General features: G+C 42.3%; 1 protein-coding gene across 7 annotated transcripts in view; it reads right to left on the bottom strand.

The window, feature by feature from the left end:
• Nucleotides 1-21,737, bottom strand: part of ELMO1 (engulfment and cell motility 1) — a 334,285-nt gene that overhangs the window by 95,166 nt on the left and 217,382 nt on the right. For all 7 annotated transcript variants that reach the window (XM_082192827.1, XM_082192825.1, XM_082192826.1 and 4 more), the window contains one exon: nucleotides 19,912-20,048. In XM_082192827.1, the coding sequence (XP_082048953.1) occupies nucleotides 19,912-20,048 (137 nt within the window). The remainder of the gene's footprint in view (nucleotides 1-19,911; nucleotides 20,049-21,737) is intronic.

Here is a 21,737-nt window from a genome sequence, read left to right as displayed (position 1 = left end):
TAGGCTTGCGGATAGCAGGCTGTTCTGGGGGCTGGGGAAGCTCGGGCTTCCCCCGCGCCAGCCCCGTGCCTGGGGGGGGGAAATATTTTTTTTTCTTTATTCACCCCCCCAAAAAAACTAGGTGCGTCCTATAGGGCGGTGCGTCCTATGGGGCGAAAAATACGGTATATATGACTAGGAGTGCTTTCCAACAGCTTGGGCTGGCTAGTAGGTCAATTGCACCTTATCTGGAAAACAATGAACTTGCCACTCTAGGGTATAGTGACATCTTCACTTTGTTATTTGAATGTACTTTGTATGAGACTGCCTGGCATTTGCTAGATTTTGTTATAGACTGTGTGCAGAAAGCACAATTTGCGACCTATGTGAAAATACTAACAACTTCCAATTAGTTTCTGGGTTAAATTCAAAGTAATGACCTCAACTTTTAAGGCTGTAAATAGCCCAGGTCTGCGATATTTGAGGGAACGCCCTCACCTTCAAAGGCTCTGTTATGGATTCATCCATTGTCAGAAGCAAAGCTATTATTTACTAGGAAAAGAGTCTTCTTGGTGGTGGCTCACAGTGTATAACTCTTGTCTGAGAAACTGCCAGATCCATGTAATCTGCCTTTTCAGTAGTTAAGGTTTTTCTATTTCACAGAGATGTGGGTAATAAATAAACCGCTGGCTTCAATATTATGATGTTTCCTGCTCTGTTACGTTGTTATGCTCAGTTACTCTTTATTACCAGGGCTTTTTTTCAGCTGGATCTTGCCAGGACTCAGTTCCAGCACCTCTCAGGTGAGTGCCATTGCCATTCCATGAGAACGAGGGTGAGTTCTGGCACCCTTTTCCCCTAGAAAAACAGCCCTGTTTATTACTGACCTTGTTGTTTCAAGCCAGGCCTCCCTCTGAACTTTGCCACCACATCAAAATAACAATGGCCCTGCACATGATTTGATTTCCATCTTTCTGTGAACTATTTTCCCTTTCCAAATAGTTGCGTAAAAGGCAAATTAGGTCTTGGGGGGACAAAGCCATTGTTAGGTGTGCAATGAGCATGGTTGTGCAATTAAACCCTCCTCTCCTAGCAGAAAATGAAGAGGATGAAAGGTTCCATGCACAAGAGTTACAACCATTGCTTGGGCAGCATATAATATTTGGGGTTTGGGTGGTGGATTGTTTTGCCCTTGGGCGGGAAGTTGAATTCTTTGGACACTTGGTCCCTTTACAGCTCCATGATTCCATAAAAACTGCATTTCCGCAGGAGTTAATTACATCTGTTGAAGGTGAGAGAAAGAGAGGGGGGCAAGTTTCATAGGACAGAGAACTCTGCATAAAAACAAGACATTATCTAAACGACTCCCCCTTCACTCGCAGAAGCTGCCATGCTATAAGATTATACTGACTTAAAAGTGAAACAGCAGCGGTGGCACTGGAAGCCATAATAGTTCTTTGGTTAAGAGGAGCTATAAAAATCTCATTGTCAACAGCATCATTCACTGTGATAACCGTATTTCAACTGAAACAAAACCTCTGGAACATTATACCCCAGTCTATTCATCTATAATGAGGTCTGTAGTCTAGGGAGCTTTCAGGCTGAATTCTATGCATTGTGACTCGCAAAATGAAACCCTGGTATTATATGCTTACTGACATTTACATCAGCAGGGATTCATGCAGCAAAAAACCATATGCCATGCATTGCTAATTTAGCTAAAATATGAAACAAAACACACTATGAAGTTATTATCTCCATCAACACTTTAAGCAGGCAATGACCGACCCTTTCAGTGCAATAAATTATGCAAGTTGCAATGACAGCTCGAGTTAGAAGCTATCACTTCACTTGCTGATAAACCAACCCTGCTTCAACCTATTTTTGTATTTGTGCCTGGTTGAACAGCCCAAACCTAATATTTTATTCTACCGACTTTCAGCTAGCTTGTTATCCAAGGGAGATGACACATATGGGCAATGTTTGGGGTCATTTTGCTACCACTTTTTTTATTAACAGCCCAGATTAAATGTGGACTGTAGTGAAGCAGTAATCTGAATGTCAATTTAGCACTGCTAAATATCTCTTGGAATAGTGATATGGGCTTTGATATGATCCCTACAGAAGCGGCTTAGTCATGCTGGCCACATGACCCGGAAGCTGTACGCCGGCTCCCTCAGCCAATAGAGCGAGATGAGCGCCGCAGTCCCAGAGTCGTCCATGACTGGACCTAATGGTCAGGGGTCCCCTTTAGCTTTACCTATGATCCCTACTAACAGAAAACTCAGGTGATCAGTATCTGTTCGTTAGGAAGTGAGTCACCTCGCAAGAAAGTAATGGTTCTTCAAAGTGCTATTTTTAAATGAGGTGCAGGATTTCACCCTGAATGGCTCCCCTGTTCTCTTATAATGGCAGTGGCGTGCACCAGGTGCCGAAACTGAGTTCTGTGAGTTCTGGCTGAAAAAAGCCCTGATTCTACAAACTCATGGTATTCCTTAGTTATGAATAAATATAACTGTTTGTAAGTTAAAGCAAACCCAATGGCCTGGCAAGTGCCTGTCTTTTTACAAGATATATGGAATGCCAAGGTGTCTTTTTAGAGGTGTGAAAGAAACAAGGGGGTGAGGGAAGAAGGTGGGAATAGGGTTGAGGGGATCTGTGTCAGGAGGTTGAACCCCACTATACAGTCGTAGCTTGGTTTTCAAACGCCTTGGGAGTCGAATGTTTTGGCTCCTGAACGATTGAAAACCAGAAGTGACTGTTCTGGTTTCTGAACATTCTTTGGAACCCAAATGTCCGATGCAACTTCCGTGGCTTCTGATTGGCTGCAGGAGCTTCCTGCAGCCAATTGGAAGCCGCACCTTGGTTTACGAACGTTTTGGAAGTCGAATGGACTTCCGGAACGGATTTTGTTCGGCTTCCAAGGTACCACTGTACAGAGATGTTTCAGGAGGAAGAAAAGAGGGGCCCTTTCTATTGTACAGTGTGCAGTGAATGCTTACTTGAATTCTTGTCCAGGAATAGTTGAACAAGGCCAGATAGAAATAAATAATAATAAAAGAATGCTTTGGAATGTCATAACTGCAGAAGCTTAAATTGTATGTATGTACAAATATTGACATCTGGGGCTCTGAACGTGTTCTTAGTACACTGGAAGGATCATAATGTGAATCCCATATATAATGAACTAACCCATGGGTAGGCAAACTAAGACCCAGGGGCTGGATGCGGCCCAATCGCCTTCTAAATCCGGCCTGCAGACGGTCCAGGAATCAGTGTGTTTTTACATGAGTAGAATGTGTCCTTTTATGTAAAATGCATCTCTGGGTTATTTGTGGGTAGAATGTGTCCTTTTATGTAAAATGCATCTCTGGGTTATTTGTGGGGCATAGGAATTCGTTCATTTCCCCCTACCAAAATATAGTCTGGCCCCCCCATAAGGTCTGAGGGACAGTGGACCGGCCCCCTCCTGAAAATGTTTGCTGACCCCTGATTTACTAACCTCTCTAGTCCTTAACAAGCTGTTCAACCACTTCTACAGTGCAGCTACTAAAATCTTGCCCCATGAAAACCTAGTAGTACACGAAAAGCTGTAGATGAAGTTCAATAAAGATCACAAGACAAACATTAGCAAACGGAAGATACTGATTAGATCATGATTAGACCAGTGTCGTTGCTGCAACGTGACGTCAGCAAGAAAGCTCCACCAGAGATGCCTAGAGTCTCTCAACATTTGCATTTATTAGGCAGTTGTGTTTTTTAAATCACAACACCAATGAACAAAATCAAAGACAGAGACTAATAACTCTAACATCAGAGGCAGAGCCTACATATTTGCTCTAGATTTTCAGTGACTTATTGCAAACAATTTACTTATTGACTCATGACATCGTCTTCTTTTTGCTCTAGGGGATCCATCTCTTCTTTGGCTGTGCCCATTATGCTTTCATGCAAAATTAATGTTTCACTGGGGTATGGCTTATTTTTCTTACAGAATAATGCACCATTAATTCCACACTACAAACGCTTTGTGTCTACCTCCCTGCCCCACACACTGTGCCAACTTTCTGTTTTCTGCTCATCTCTTGAAATGAAGACACCTGGTTTCTGTTCAGGCTCAGTTGATAGAGCTCTCTGGCCTCAGTGGGGGAGCAGTAGCCCACTGAAGATATGAGAATGGAGTCAGGGCATGGATTTTTTTACTGACTTCAAGAGCAGAGCCCATCTGAGCAGATGCAAGTAGAGCCCAGCACATACATGCAGGCCAAGTATGGGGAACCTACAGACCCCAGATGCTGCTGTACTATAATTCCCTAGTAGACCCAGAGAGCATGACCAATGTCTAGGGATGGTGAAAGTTGAGTCCAACAACTTCTAGAAGGCCACGGTTCCCCATCCCTGACATATGTGATGCAGCTTTTTTTTTAAAAAAACGTAGTTTCCCCTTGTTTTTCTAGTAACTGGAAACCAAGTGAACAACAAAAAACCTTTCTCATGATTGCTCCAACAGCTTTTCATGACGTTTTTGCCAGCCTGAGTCCTAAAGCACTGCTTTCAGACCAAGGTGTAAAGGTAAAGGACCCCTGACAGTTAAGTCTAGTCACAGACGACTCTGGGGTTGCAGCACTCATTTCGCTTTACTCACTGAGGGAGCTAGCGTTTGTCTGCAGACCGTTTTTCCGGGTTATGTGGCCAGCATGACCAAGCTGCTTCTGGTGCAACGGAATACGGAAACCAGAGCAGTGCATGGAAACACCGTTTACCTTCCCACCAGAGCAGTACTTATTTATCTACAGTGGTGCCCCGCAAGACGAATGCCTCGCAAGACGGAAAACTCGCTAGACGAAAGAGTTTTCTGTTTTGGAGGTGCTTCGCAAAACGAATTTCCTATGGGCTTGCTTTGCAAGACGACAATGTCTTGCGAGTTCCTGCTGGGTTTTTCCCCTTCCCCCCTTTTTCTAAGCCGCTAATCAGCTGATCCGATCAGCAGATAAGCCGCTAAAAGCCGCTAAAAGCGCTAATCCGTCAATGGGCTTGCTTTGCAAGACGAAAAAACCGCTAGACGAAGAGAATCACAGAACGGATTCTTTTCGTCTTGCGAGGCACCACTGTACTTGGACTTTTTGGCATGCTTTCAAACTGCTAAGTTGGCAGGAGCAGGGACCGAGCAACGGGAGCTCACTCCATCACGGGGATTCGAACCGCCTGCCTTCTGACTGGCAAGCCCAAGAGGCTCAGTGTTTTAGACCACAGTGCCACCTGCGCTGTGTACTAAGGTACTTGGCTGTAATATGAATTGTCTGACAACTGTAGTAAATGACTATTTAATTTAAATGTTCTGTTGAAGATGCAGCATGTTAGAGGCAGCGTTTTCTGACCCCCATACATCACCCTCCCTAAACAGGGCTTCCAGTATCTATGTGAGGAAAATTACTTTGTGTGTGGGTTAAGGGTGTCAATACATCATTGACTTGAGCCTTGGCAGATCTGGATAGCTTTACTAAATCTTCATGCCAACACCTTCCTCCCATGGGCAACAGGTATTTTGACCAGTGCCAGAGGGGATACCAGCACCAAATGTGTGGTTATTTGCGATATACCGTATTTTTCGCCCTATAGGACGCACTTTTTCCCCTCCAAAAATGAAGGGGAAATCTGGGTGCGTCCTATGGGGCAAATGCAGGCTTTTGCTGAAGCTTGGAGAGCGAGAGGGGTCGGTGCGCACCGACCCCTCTCGCTCTCCAGGTTTCAGGAAGACATCCGCAGCCTAGGCAGCCCTGCGGGAGTTCCCGTAGGACTGTCTAGGCTGCGGATAGCAGCCTGCTTCCCGAAGCGCCGGGCGCAGGGCTCCCCACGCTGCGGATAGCAGCCTGCCGCCTGGCGTGAGGGGCGCCCTGAAGCAGAGCACCCCTCGCACCAGGCAGACATCCGCAGCGTGGGGAGCCTTGCAGGAGTTCCCCGCAGGGCTCCCCATGCTGCAGATAGCAGCCTGCCGCCCGGCGCGAGGGACGCCCTGAAGCAGAGCGCCCCTTGCCCCGGGCAGACATCGGCCAGCCCCACAAGCTTGGGGGACAGCAAGGAGGCGCAGCGTCACCACCCCGCTGCTCCTCGACCTGGTTCGGTTTCCCCGACCTTGTTTTGGGGGGGAAATAAAGGGGGGGGAATTCCTTTATTTCCCCCCCAAAAAACTAGGTGCGTCATATGGGACGAAAAATACGGTAAAGGTGTTCTCTTTATATTAGAAGTTAAAGTTTCATTAGTGGTAAAGGTCCCCTATTGGCTGTGGCTGACTACTCCTTTTTAATATTATTCTTACCTTCAGAAAAAATCCGACCCAATGGGTAGGTTTTCCAAAGCAGCAAGATATATCTATTAATTCAAAGGGCTTATTCACTCATTACTTTCTGTCAAGAAATGAATCTCACACTGAAGTGAATCTCACACTGGAATCCATTTAACTAAGTGGGATTTAGCTTTGAGTAGGCAAACTTAGGATTGCACTCTTGGGCATATGAACACCCTCACCTATCACAGGGACAAGTAATCAGCTGACCCAGGTTGTACTTTATTTATTTGAATGCAGTTGACACACAGGCCCAATTCTACCCAATAAAACATGTAGCAGTCAGGGAAATACTGTGTTCAAATAAAGGTGACACGGGCCACTTCATTTGTTGCTTACATCTTCCCCACCCCAGTGAGTCAAATGCACATACAGAAACCTGTGACTCCTTCTAGGTTGAATTTTCTTCCTGGGAAGTAACAACTGAACACCTCAGCTGCCTTGCAGGGGCTTGGACTAGGTGATCTACTGGGTCCCTTCCAACTCTACAGTTCTATGATTGTTGGATTCTAGGTCCAAAGCTATGAAAGCAGACTAGCCAAACATAAGAAAGATTTTATATATATATATAGAGAGAGAAAAACTGCAACAACCCACTTGTTACATTTCCAACAAGCTAAAAAAAGTATTTATATAAAAGATTAAATACGAGATGTTTCTTAAATTAATACAATCCCTGCAAAAGATGCCAAACAGCATTAAGTTCCAAAGTCCCTTCAAATAAATGGATTCTTATGAAGTAGAGCCGATAACCCTCACTGCACCCAATTATTGTCTCCTAACAGGTTTTCACTATAACTCAATGAGATTTTTTTTTTCAATTAGAAACCACTCTCATTTTACAAAAAAATGTGCAGCAGGTTGCAGGGAAACAAGTTAGAATGACAAATGAAAATGTTTTAGTTATGTGCCCAGAATGCCTAATGGACAGGATGTATTTATAGGAATCATCTGTTGGCAAAACTATGTCATAAAGGGCTAATGACCTCAGCAGCGATATGTGGAATTTAATATGCACTAATCCCAAGAGCTGGAAAGGTAAGATTTACTCTAAAATTACTTTATTTTCTATTACCTCTCAGTCTGCTAAACCTGTCTTTGTCAAAGGAAATTCCAGTTCCATGGCTTCACCCCACCAGCCACTCCTGGTGGAAACTGTGGTTGGCAGGTTCCCCTTCCCTGGTGTACATGGGATCACTGATGAAGCGCTTCTCACACATTTGATTTTACCCCTTACAATTGTCACTGCTTACTTTGAAGACCAACTTTCAGGCAGATTCTTTATTATTATTAAATTTCTATTCCACTCTTCCTCGTAAAGGTTCTAATTTTCCTTTCTTCAGAGGGACAGCAGACGTCAGTCACAGCTACTGTCACCTGCTTCAACCTCAAATAGCTCTGGCTCTGCCGGCCAACAGGGAGGTTTGAACAGTAAACACGGTTCTACGTGCATACAAGCAGTTGCAGAGCTTTTCAGCCACGCTCAACTCCACTGGATCGCTCACGGGTCACTGTGTCTGCAAATATTTAAATATTTACCTATGCATATCAAACATCAATCCCGCTGCTGTTTAAATTGTCACTTAGAGGTGCACACCCTGATTTATTTCTTTTTTCTATTTCAGCTGTTGAGTCGCCCCAATGAATGTGTAAACCAACTTGCTACTGAAGAACTTTGAGTTAACCCAGGATATCCAGCCGGGTAAACAAGCCTTGCTCCCCTCTCTGAATAATGCATTTTGAGGGCTGGGAATGTATTCTCCAGGGAGCACTAAATAATTTTGTCCTCCTTACATTTGGGTTCACTATTTAAGCTAGAGCAGCTGCCTTCAGAAATCCTTGTTAGCTCATGTTATGCAGACACCAGATAGGATTTTTCAGGTTAGAGACCTTACATATTCCCAAGCAATAGCCGGGTAAAGGCAGTCATTCTTGGCACTGCTACGGCTGGCAGCAGACTTGGTTTCTCCTGAACATCTATACAGTGGTGCCTCGCAAGACGGAAAACTCGCTAGACGAGTTTTCCGTTTTGGAGGTGCTTCGCAAAACGAATCTCCTATGGGCTTGCTTCGCAAGACGACAATGTCTTGCGAGTTCCTGCTGGTTTCCCCCCTCCCCCTTTTTCTAAGCCGCTTATCAGCTGATCCGATCAGCAGATAAGCCGCTAAAAGCCGCTAATAGCGCTAAGCCCCTTATCAGCTGATCCGATCAGCAGATAAGCCGCTAAAAGCCTCTAAAAGCCACTAATAGCGCTAATCCGCTAATCCTTCAATGGGCTTGCTTCGCAAGACGAAAAAAACCGCTAGACGAAGAGAATCACAGAACGGATTCTTTTCGTCTTGCGAGGCACCACTGTATCTTACAGCCCAATTTTCAACTAGCATATGATATACAACAGCCTCAGATGCTATTTTTTTAATCACAGATGTTGATATACAATTGGAAATTGTTCTACAGAGGAAGTAGCATAAGGCATTGTTGCTGTTGTTTAGTCGTGTCCGACTCTTCGTGACCCCATGGACCAGAGCACGTCAGCTGCTTAAACTTCCGGTACATAGGCTTGGCTAAGGATTTACGTAACAGGAGAAATATTTTTCAAAGCCATGAAGTTGCAGTTATAGTTAAAGCGAATAACTGGATACATTGGACAAAGACTAAAAAACCGAAATAAAAAAACCACAGATACCAACACTATGCAATTAGTATCTTGCTTAAAGAGAAACTAAAGTGATTTCTGGTCATTTGCTGGCTATTTATTTCACCTATCAATGAAACCGGACTTAAGGACAAACTGCCGAAATCATCCTTGCAGATTTGGATATTATAACCTCCTGAATACAGACACTTGATGTCTTATGTGGTTGAAATCGTGCATATAACCCGTTTCCTATGGGTTCAACTGGCCTTCTGAACATTAAATTCTCTCTCTCTCCATGCACACAACCCTTTATCCTGTATGGAGAACAATTATGAGAATTACAGGCTGATACCACTAGAGCAGTGAGGGGATGACCACGGGGTGGTGGTGGTCCTGCTGTAGTCTCTGTGTTTTTCATATGTGCATTAGAGCAATGAAAGCAAAATAAAAATAAATATATTGATGGATTATTCTTACTGTTAATGAGAGGTGGCAATGAAAAAGAAAAAGCTTGCTGTCGCCCTACCATTCTAATTTTAAAATATTTTGAAAAAAAAAGATACCCTGAAAACCTTTTAATTTTAATTTTAGCTACACTAATTCACTCCCTGAGGCCAAACAGGTACAGTGGTGCCCCGCAAGACGAATGCCTCGCAAGACGGAAAACTCGCTAGACGAAAGAGTTTTCCGTTTTGGAGGTGCTTCGCTAGACAAATTTCCTATGGGCTTGCTTCGCAAGACGACAATGTCTTGCAAGTTCCTGCGGGTTTTTTTCCTTTCTCCCCTTTTTCTAAGCCGCTAAGCCGCTTATCAGCTGATCCGATCAGCCGATAAGCCGCTAAAAGCCGCTAATAGCCGCTAATAGCGCTAATCCGCTAATCTGTCAATGGGCTTGCTTCGCAAGACGAAAAACCGCTAGACGAAGAGAATCACAGAACGGATTCTTTTCGTCTTGCGAGGCATCACTGTAAAATGTTATCCCACTTTATACAGCTGAACAATTCTGCATTATTTCTTTATCAGCTGGTTCAGGACAGATGCAACCTATGAGCATATCAAGGGTGTAAACCACAACAAAGATAATTACAAAATTGTATTATTTGCGGGTGATATCCTTTCATTTATTACAAAACCAGAAGATACAATTCCAAAAATTATGGAGAAAATAAAAACCTTTGGCAGAATATCGGAATATTCTATAAATTGGACAAAATCAGAGATTTTACCAATTGGGCCAAGGGCTACATTGTATAGAAACCATCAATTTCAGATGTACAAAGACTTTAATAAATACTTGGGTATCATGATTTCATCAGATATAGAACAAATTGTAAAATTAAATTTGAATCAAATTAGAAATGAGATTACTTTTGATATTGAAAGGTGGGGACCTCTAAACCTTTCCCTTTGGGGAAAGGTTAATGTTCTCAAAATGAATGTTGTTCCAAAGCTTTTATACATTCTTAGAGGATTTCCAATGCATATTCCCAAATTTTACTTCCAAAAAATAAATCAACTATTTAGATCGTGCCTATGGGGTACAAAGCCACCAAAAACATCACTACATGAAATGCAACTTCCAACTAAGGAAGGTGGCTTTGGTCTCCCAAATCTGGAACTATATCACCAGGCCTTCCTGATGAGTAAGACTAACGATTGGAGATCTAGCAGGAATCCCAACTGGGCTACTCTCGAATATAGTTTCTTTGAACTTCTTGTAGGGTGGACTAAACTCGGCTCCAATTTTATGAAATATCCTATTGTCCTGGAGACTATTAAAGCACCTATAAAAATTTGGATGAATATAAATAAAAATAATGATGACCCCTATCAGCATAAGAAATTAACAATATGGGCCATCCCAAAATTAAAAATTGGAAATCAAGTAATAATTTGCCAAAGTTGGATGAAAAAATGTATTTTGACATTGAATCAATTAACTGATGAAAATTACAAATTTGTGGAACATAAGACTTTGCAAGTAAAGTATGGATTAACCAGTGAAACACAATGGCAAGACATCCACCTGAAACATATGTCGGAAAGGCAGTTTGGTCCTGACGCTATAGCAGCATCGGAAACATCCATGCTGCTACAAGATTTAATTTCTGCAACAAAAACAAAGAACTCTACACTTGCACTATATAAAACCCTACTCAACGGAAAGAAATATGATAGACAAAAATGGAGTGAAGAGTTAGGGGTACAGATAACAAATGATATATGGGAGTCAAGTATAAAATCAACAGAAATAGCATCTATGGATATAAGACTAAGACTTATTCAGCAGAAAATAATATTCAGAGTCCACTGGACTCCAGAAAAACTATACCAGAGGAAAATAACAAGTGCAGACGACTGCTGGAGATGTGGGAGTGCAAACTTGGTACATATGATGATTAATTGCCCGATGATAAGATCATTTTGGTTCAAGGTGAGGACATTTATAGCAAGAGTAATAAAAAGAAATTGTTATTTAGGCGAATTGAATTGAATTCTAAATTATATTACGGAAATGTGGGAGATTACAAGGGGTCAAAATAAATGGATGTACCGTGCCATATTAGAAGCAAAAAAACTTGTTTTGATGTATTGGAAGAGCCGCAAAAAGATTCCATTGAGCACATGGATTGATAATACGGGCAGAGTAGCTACATACGAACGAATTGCATGTCGACGCAAATTAAGAATGGATAAATATGAAGAAATCTGGAAGGAATATTTAAGCGATAAGGCGGACAGTGGTGGGAAGTAGGGGGAGGAGAGGTGGGGAAATATTGCTAAAAAGGTGTAGTCATAGATATATCAGTACTCAAATCTGAATCTGACTTTAAGAAAGCCGACTTCATAAAACTTAGGGAAGTGCTGGGTGAGATCCCATGGACAGCAATACTAAAAGGAAAGGGAGTTCATGATGGCTGGGAGTTTGTTAAGAGGGAGATAGTAAAAGCACAACGACAGGCAATACCAATGAGACGGAAACATGGAAGGTGTCTAAAGAAGCCAGGGTGGCTATCTAAAGAACTTTTAACTGAATTAAGATTAAAAAAGGATGTGTACAAAAAATGGAAAAGGGGGGAAACCACCAAAGAGGAATTCAAACAAATAGCCAGCACGTGTAGTCACAAAGTCAGAAAAGCTAAAGCACAGAATGAACTCAGGCTTGCTAGAGAGGTTAAAAGCAACAAAAAAGGCTTTTATGGGTATGTTTGTAGCAAAAGGAAGAACAAAGAAACAGTGGGGTCACTCAGAGGAGAAGATGGTGAAATGCAAACAGGGGACACAGAAAGGGCTGAACTCCTCAATGCCTTCTTTGCCTCAGTCTTCTCCGATAAAGAAAACAATGCCCGACCTGAAGAATTTAGAGCAAATGATTCAGCAAAGGAAACACAGCCCAGAATAACTAAGGAGATAGTACAAGAATATTTGGCTAGTTTAGATGTATTCAAGTCTCCAGGGCCAGATGAACTGCATCCAAGAGTATTAAAAGAACTGGCAGATGTGATCTCAGAACCACTGGCAGTCATCTTTGAGAATTCCCGGAGAACAGGCGAAGTCCCGGCAGACTGGAGGAGGGCAAATGTTGTCCCTATTTTCAAAAAGGGGAAAAGAGAGGACCCAAATAATTACCGCCCAGTCAGTCTGACATCAATACCAGGGAAGATTCTGGAACAGATCATTAAGCAAACAGTCTGTGAGCACCTAGAAAGGAATGCTGTGATCACCAATAGTCAGCATGGATTTCTGAAAAATAAGTCATGTCAGACTAACCTGATCTCGTTTTTTGACAGAATTACAAGCCTGGTAGATGAAGGGAACGCAGTGGATGTAGCCTACCTTGATTTCAGCAAGGCATTTGACAAGGTGCCCCATGATATTCTTGTAAAGAAGCTGGTAAAATGCGGTCTTGACTATGCTACCACTCAGTGGATTTGTAACTGGCTGACTGACCGAACCCAAAGGGTGCTCATCAATGGTTCCTCTTCATCCTGGAGAAGAGTGACTAGTGGGGTGCCACAGGGTTCTGTCTTGGGTCCGGTCTTATTCAACATCTTTATCAACGACTTGGATGATGGACTCAAGGGCATCCTGATCAAATTTGCAGATGACACCAAACTGGGAGGGGTGGCTAACACCCCAGAGGACAGGATCACACTTCAAAACGACCTTGACAGATTAGAGAACTGGGCAAAAACAAACAAGATGAACTTTAACAGGGAGAAATGTAAAGTATTGCACTTGGGCAAAAAAAATGAGAGGCACAAATACAAGATGGGGGACACCTGGCTTGAGAGCAGTACATGTGAAAAGGATCTAGGAGTCTTGGTTGACCACAAACTTGACATGAGCCAACAGTGTGACGTGGCAGCTAAAAAAGCCAATGCAATTCTGGGCTGCATCAATAGGAGTATAGCATCTAGATCAAGGGAAGTAATAGTGCCACTGTATTCTGCTCTGGTCAGACCACACCTGGAGTACTGTGTCCAGTTCTGGGCACCACAATTCAAGAAGGACACTGACAAACTGGAACGTGTCCAGAGGAGGGCAACCAAAATGGTCAAAGGCCTGGAAACGATGCCTTATGAGGAACGGCTAAGGGAGCTGGGCATGTTTAGCTTGGAGAAGAGGAGGTTAAGGGGTGATATGATAGCCATGTTCAAATATATAAAAGGATGTCACATAGAAGAGGGAGAAAGGTTGTTTTCTGCTGCTCCAGAGAAGCGGACACGGAGCAATGGATCCAAACTACAAGAAAGAAGATTCCACCTAAACATTAGGAAGAACTTCCTGACAGTAAGAGCTGTTTGACAGTGGAATTTGCTGCCAAGGAGTGTGGTGGAGTCTCCTACTTTGGAGGTCTTTAAGCAGAGGCTTGACAACCATATGTCAGGAGTGCTCTGATGGTGTTTCCTGCTTGGCAGGGGGTTGGACTCGATGGCCCTTGTGGTCTCTTCCAACTCTATGATTCTATGATTCTATGAATTGTCAAATTGTGTTATTAGTGTTATTATGGTTTTTGTTGTTTGTATTGAAAAAATGATTATTTTTTTTTAAAAAAAGGACAGATGCAACCTCCTAGCCAAAATTATGAAAGAAAAATGCCCACACGCCAACTGCAAACTTCAGTGACTGGAAAGACTGTGTTTATGAAATCCACAGACCTACCACCTTCTGTAAAACTGGGATAGTAAAATAATCTCTTAGGGCACCCTCAATAGGCATGGAAAATCTTTTACAACTTTCTTTACAAAAGAAAAAAGTTTAATGGTTGCAGACAACCAGCTACATTTTTGTTCTCCTATAATACCCAAACGTTCATGCATCCAGGTATGCCAAAATAAAATGGCACTAGTGAAAAGAACTAAATTAGGGTTACATAGCAAAAGCATAGGTTAAGCAAGAACATGATCTTACCTCCAAGGACCCTTCCAGACACTGGGGTTTTATTTCTAACATGCCACTGGTGCAATAATAGTGCAATAGTGATGCATTTATGTCGGACCGTCCACAAACCCTTCTGCTTAATTAGATGTTCGGTGATAGTTTCCCAGTGTTACCATATTATTTCTCTCTGGAGGGTCACTCTTTGGAGAACATTTGTGGCATGGAAAAGGTAGCAGGAAACTACAAGCATGTATGTATTGCAAATAATTCAGTACGTGCACCTCAAAACATTTGCAGGTGCAAATGGTCTTGAAAGTGTGATCATGTATAATCACCTCCAGGGTTTTTTTCAGGGGGAACTCACAGGAACTCAGTTCCAGCACCTCTCAGGTGGGTACCATTGCCATTCTAAGAGAAGGAGGGAGGTGTTGATGGTGAGTTCTGGCACCTCTTTTTCTAGAAAAAATAGCACTGATCGCCTCAATAACATCATGAGCATACTGAATGCTCAGTAAAAAGGGGAGATCCTAATAGGGAGCAAAGTTATGTGCCTCTTTCTAGTTCATATTAGCATCAACCAGGATAAAGAAAATAACAAACTTTGCGAAGGGGGGTTTAAAAATTCTATTTTAAAGGTAGAAAATTTAATGAACCTCTCCTTATTACACATAAAGTGGTTCAGACTGTACAGTTTATTAAGAAAAATTCAACTAAGATTTTTTCCATTTATTACAGCATCGGGAATAAAATAAAAATAAAAAAATGACCTAGTGGAAAAGTCGACAGTCAAACTATTGAGGAACCATAACTGCCCTCCAGCAGAGAAAGCCCTCAATGTGTAGAGCAGCTCCAGCCAGCTGAAAAACTCCTGCTACCTCTAGATTAGAATATACAATTTACTTTCATTAATGAAAAATTAAATGAAAGAGCTCTTCCTTCTTCAGTTATGATTAAAGACGAAAGCTGGCTGAGTAGCTTTCGGGAAGATATTTGGGTCCCAGGAGCTAAAATCCAATACACTTTAATTGCTATACAATCTCACATCGGATTAACATTCTCTCTCTCTCTCTCTCTCTCTCACACACACACACACACCACGCAGGGATAATAAAATATATGGAAGTGGCAGTTAAATATATACAGTAAGCTTGCTGAAATGAAAACCGATCTTAAAGATGAGAAGGATCAAAACAAGAAACCAGTGCTAACAATTGTCTAGTTTATACATTATGGTAAGATGCAGTTAATGGCTTTCCATGAATGAGTAGCCATAAAGCTTCGCTTGTTGTTAGATCCGAACCCTAGTGTTATGTACTGAAGTTCTCACCCTGGGCCAGCAGGGGGATACTGTAGATAGTTATGCAAATAAGGGATTGAAAGTGGCGTTCAGTGATTGGATAGTTTTAGAAAATTGTTACAGTTACGTTGTACTGGAGCTCTATATAGGCAGGCTGACTGAACCCTTCTGTTCAGTTCTGTTCTGGCCTGTGAATAAACAAGAGCTGTTTGAAGAATTGCTGTGTGGTCCGATATGTTCGCCCACAACTTAACACCCAGATCGTGTCTTCTACTCTTCCCAAACAAGGCACAATCATGAAAGTCAAGTTTTCTTCTCAGCCATCCAGAACAGACTGACTTGAAAGATTATACCTCTTTGTGAAGTAGCTGCATAGACGTTTTATACAGTGGTGCCCCGCAAGACGAATGCCTCGCAAAACGAATTTCCTATGGGCTTGCTTCGCAAGATGACAATGTCTTGCGAGTTCCTGCTGGTTCCCCCCTTTTTTCTAAGCCGCTAAACCGCTTATCAGCTGATCCGATCAGCAGATAAGCCGCTAAAAGCCGCTAATAGCGCTAATCCGCTAATCCGTCAATGGGCTTGCTTTGCAAGACGAAAAAACCGCTAGACGAAGAGAATCACAGAACGGATTCTTTTCGTCTTGCGAGGCACCACTGTACAATTCAATGTAAGTTAGCTGTTCTAGCCAAAGGCCAAGACAAACCCGCAGCAACAGTACCAATAAAACAATACGGATCATGCCTCCATCATATGAGCCAACATCCATGATATCAGAAAGAGGTTAATAGAGACACCAGAATCCCTGTCTCCACTAACCCAGCCAATGTACCAGTATGGCATTCACATTAGAAATTTCCTTTTCCAATGCATCCATTCTGCTAAAGATTCCCTCTGTTGTTTGCTTTGAAAAGAGACATTGGTCACATAAAAGCTCCCCCTTTTTTAAAAAAAGGTGGGAAACACAAGTTCCTGGCCCTGTCGCCTTGTGGGCTCCTCCTGTGCCTGCCCAGCAATTGAGGCAGAATCCAGTTGCCCCCACATTTTCCCCTTCCCCAGACAACCAAGAGGAGGGGACACGAAGAGAATGAAGTAGAAATGAAGAAACTGGGGGGTGGTAGCCAACAGGAAAACACAGTGAAAAAACTCGCTCAGAAAGATGATCCAGCAAACAGGGTGAAGGAGAGGACTAGACAAAGGGAAAATCCACACAAAACAAGCACTCAAGCAACTGTTTTGCTCCACATACAGAGAGAGACACAAAGACCCCGGAAAATATTATGAAAATGATCTATAGGTGGTACATGACCCCAGTCAAACTAGCAAAAATATACCATTTGCCTGATAGTAAGTGTTGGAAATGTAAGGTACTTTTTATCACCTTTGGTGGACGTACCCGAAGATTAAGGCTTTCTGGGAAATGATATATAATGAAATGAAAATGGTACTTAAATGTACTTTCCTTAAGAAACCAGAGGCCTTTCTCTTGGGCACTGTCGGCCAACTGGTGCCAAAGAAAGACAGAACTTTTTTATGTACGCTATCACAGCAGCAAAAATACTCATCGCAAAGTATTGGAAGACACAAGATTTACCCACTCTGGAAGAATGGCAGATGAAGGTGATAGACTATATGGGACTGGCTGAAATGACTGGCAGAATCCGTGACCAGGGAAAAGAGACAGCGGATGAAGACTGGAAGAAATTTAAAATTCATCTCAAGAAACACTGTAAAATTAATGAATGCTAAAATGTTGAGGTTTTAGAAAAAGGGGATTACAGCTGTAAAAGATTTAAGTAAAAGAAAAGAATAAGGGGAAATTTGATAAAATCAAGGGCAGGATTTGCTGAAATAAATTTGGAAATTGGGATGCAGAAAGGGGAGGTATGGGGAAGTCGCTGAAGTAAGGTTTAAGAAAAAAGGGGATGAAATTATATATGTTTGTGTGTATGTTTGTTTGTTTTGTATTGTGTATTGTTTGTGTATATAAAACTGTGAAAATCAATAAAAATTTATATAAAAAAAAACCAAAAAACAAAAAACAAAGACCCAACCATCCCTTGCAGCAGGCAGGGTCGGTCCAGAGAAAGAGGGGATGACTCCTCCCTTCTGGAGAGGACATTGCAAGTTGAAGACCCTGCCTGTCTCTAGTAGGAGAGCTATCCCTGCTCAAATCGCTTCTGAGGTGTTAACTTATAATGCTAAAACTATGCAATGCATTACTGAACATTTTAGCTGCTGAGCTCATGCATACGCTTAAATGAAGCATAATTCTGCCAATGTTTCAACACATTTTAAAAAAAAGCCACATAAAAGACTATTGTCACACTTTGTGGTTTAGTCGGGTCCGACTCTTTGTGACCCCATGGACCTCCTGCAGTTTGGTCAAACTCATGTTAGTAGCTTCGAGAACACTGTCCAACCATCTCGTCCTCTGTCGTCCCCTTCTCCTTGTGCCCTCCATCTTTCCCAACATCAGGGTCTTTTCCAGGGAGTCGTCTCTTCTCATGAGGTGGCCAAAGTATTGGAGCCTCAGCTATTTCCCCACAATTATTTAGAATTTTAAAGGTGGAAACAGTGCTAGCCATTTTGAAATCTTGTTTTCCCTCACAAACGTTTTATCACACTTTCTCCAAACCCTGGGGTTAAATTAGGCCTAATTCTTATTTTTTAGATGAATCTGGTCTAATTCAAAACTCTGGTTTCTCTTCAGATCGTATAAATTTTTCGCCTTTTACATTTCTTTCTTTTTTTAGCTTTTATTTTGCTTTAAACAAATACATATAAATATAGACAACCAAAATTACAAAGGAAAATTCCTTAATAGTAATGGAAAAAAAACTTTAAAAAACTACAAAAAGTATAGAAGCACGTGACACAGAACATAAGCAACTATGGGAAAGATAAAAGAAAAGAGAAAATAGAAAAAAGAAAAGAAAAAGGAAGCTGAGCCAAAGCAGGAAAGCTCATCTATTGTACACTTCCGTCAAGCTCACAAGAGATAATTATTCTTATCTATTCTCTCTATCTGCATTCCAAAGGAATCCCTCATCTTGGTATCAGGGAGCATTTCTCTATGCGCTATCATTCTAAACATAACCAGATCTTTCTTGCTGAGCCCTTGTCCCCTAAATCAGTGCTTCCCAACCTTTTTTGGGCAAAGGCACACTTGTTTCATGAAAAAAATCTCGCAGCACACCACCATTACAGCCCCGTGACGTCAGCGCGCAGCGTCACGCCGGGAGGGACGCACGAAAGTGTAAGTTTCAATTTTTTCCCCTCCCCCTTGCCTTCCTTCTGTGCCAACCGCCAAAAAGCCAAGAATCGCGGGACCGCCGGCGGAGGGGGGGAGGGCGAGCGGAGGCAGCACGAGCCCCGTTCCTCCCCATCCGCCTCATTCCATGCAAGGAGCGCGAACAGGTGTGAGAAGGGGGTCAAACCTGCGGGTCGGTGCCAGGGAACCTCCAAGCTTTGGGGGGGGGGGAGGAGGCAGCAAAGCGAGGCAGGAAGGAGAGCGCGGCTTGGCTGGGTGAGCTTTGGCAGGGGCAGGGAATGAGAGCCGCGAGGCGGGCGCTGCAGACGGAGGCGCTGCCCGCCGAGCTCGCAGGCAGCCAGGCAGGCAGACGGCGAGAGCCCCTCACTGGGCGGCCTCTCCTCGCCGCCGCCGCCCTGCCTCTCGCCGCCTGACTCGCCCGCCTCCCTCCAGGCAACATCTCGCGGCACACTAGTGTGCCGCGGAACAGTGGTTGAAAAACACTGCCCTAAATGATTATTTAAACATTCCCATTCTTCTTTCACCATTTTTTTTGGTTTATCTCTTATTGCATCTGTCAGCTTTGCGAGCTCCAAGTACTTGCACAATTTGACTACCCATTCCTCTTTAGTGGGTGTATTTTTATCTTTCCAGTGTTTTGCCACTATAACCCTTGCTGCCGATGTTGCATACATAAATAGCCTAGTTTTATTTTTGGGAATATTATCTGAAACCATTCCTAGTAAAAATTCTTCCAGTTTCTTGCTAAATGTAGTTTTTATCAATCTCTTTATCTCTTCATAAATCATATTCCAAAATCTTTGTATCTCTAGACAGGACCACCACATATGGTAGTATGTTCCTGTTTACCTATTTACCACATATGGTAGTATGTTCCCTTTTGCGTTTCAATCACCTTAAAAACTAGTCCAGAGACACATATGAAATCATATTAGGTGGAAACCAAGAAAACAAAGGAGCTTTGCTTCCAAATGCTACCCTTCCCCAAATCTTGCCTTGTTGAAGTCTTCAGAAGTTGCTCTCATCTCTTTCCATGTCTTATTCAGCAGCTGGATACAAATGCAGAAGAACTCTTCAAATGACCGGTCGTGCGTGAAGAACATTGGGTGGAAATCATTGCAGGTCTCACTTGCTAAATATGAATAAATTAAAACAAAAAAGTATTAATATGTGATTGACGAGGAAATCCTCCTAGAATAATATACAGCAACAATATAATTAACTGGCTTGAGGTAATAAGCAGTGAGTGAACAGGTCAGAGCAATTTGAGAATTACTAAACAAATGGCACCACCTCTTCTGGGGGGAAAAAAGTGCTGGTTGTTTTAATTTACCTAAATTATTCACCCTAAATTCCCAGGGCAGGTTATAACAATATAAAATACAACATTAAAAGGGTGTTGTTGTTTTTTTTAAAAAAACCTTAGAATTACAAAAACAGCAAAAGATAGGGTGAGCTCTAAAAATATACACCCTTTAAAGTGTAATTTCTTGAACTACAACTGTACATATATATATATATATATATATATATATATATATATATATATATATATATATATATATATTTTACACTTGTCCAGTAGCACCTTGGAGACCAACTAAGTTTTTTTTTGGTATAAGCTTTTGTGTGCATGCACACTTCTTCAGATACCTGAATCTACAACTGTACGTTTCACCTTATCACAAGTTTATTCCTTTTTTGAGGCTCCTCAAAATTTATGGAATTTATGGAACCAGATAAAAGTCCAAAGATCCAACAGCAAAGCAGGCCTTTGGAGCAGCTCACCCTCTTGGTGGGCTCTACTACATGTTGAAGGGTCACCTCATAGTTCTTCCATCTAACTAAACTAGGGCAGAGAAGGCCAATGTGCCTCCTGAACCAGGGGCTAATTCTCACAAGCAGTGATGGTGCAATGGCCATCTGCTTCTAGGTTATGTACCTCTTCAGACCACAGGTGGGAGCTCACGTGGTTGAATACTCTCAGTTCATATGATAAAATCCCTGTACACACAAAACCAGACGTTAGAGAGGAGAGACCAACCCTAGTCTACTCTTTGACATTCTACTATTCTTTGTTCAGGGATTTTTAAAGAGTATTCTTCATGCATGTGTACCCACAACTCACATTCCAAAAAGGTACAGATTAGAAACTAGATATATTGCCCATCTGTTTTTTGGGGGATGACAAGATCTACACAAATTATTTTGGAGGGGCGTTTGGCATAGTGATGGTCAGCTGGATTGGTCAGTGTGCAACTTGGAAATGGCATGATCTTTGAGATATAGTTGCTATTCTTGCTAATGGTTGGTGTTTGAACCTTACCTCTCCCACGGTTGTTACTAAACCATTTTACAATCTGTGACTTTAATCACCAGGATGCCCTCACAGAACAGAGGCCCAACACCTTTCTAACGCTGCCATGTTCCAATTACAAGGTTAAATTATAAATGCAAGTTTTAATTATCATGTCAGATGGATTGAAATCCAATCAATTTCTCCTAGAGATGTGGTTAGGGTGCAAGTTAATTTAATAGTCTGGGCCCAATAACATTTCATTATTTTTCATGGCTGGACTCTCAAGGGGAGTTATGAAAGTCATTGTATTCAAATCTACAAGTTAGGCCTGAGTCATTAAAATAAATGAGTGGTGTCAGGGGCCTCGTTTTCAGGGGTTCGTGGCACCTTCAATTTCCATTCATCCTCACTGCAGCTGTGACTGAACAGCATTTCTGATAATCAGACCTTCCATCTGTAATTGAACACAACAGTAGCAAAGCCCAAGGGACCTGTGTAGTTGTCATCAACACTATTAAGAAC

Source organism: Podarcis vaucheri, assembly GCF_965113315.1.
Source record: "Podarcis vaucheri genome assembly, chromosome: 12".
Taxonomy (NCBI): domain Eukaryota; kingdom Metazoa; phylum Chordata; class Lepidosauria; order Squamata; family Lacertidae; genus Podarcis; species Podarcis vaucheri.
The sequence above is the reverse complement of the archived record's forward strand: the minus strand, read 5'-3'. Positions and strand labels throughout refer to the sequence as shown.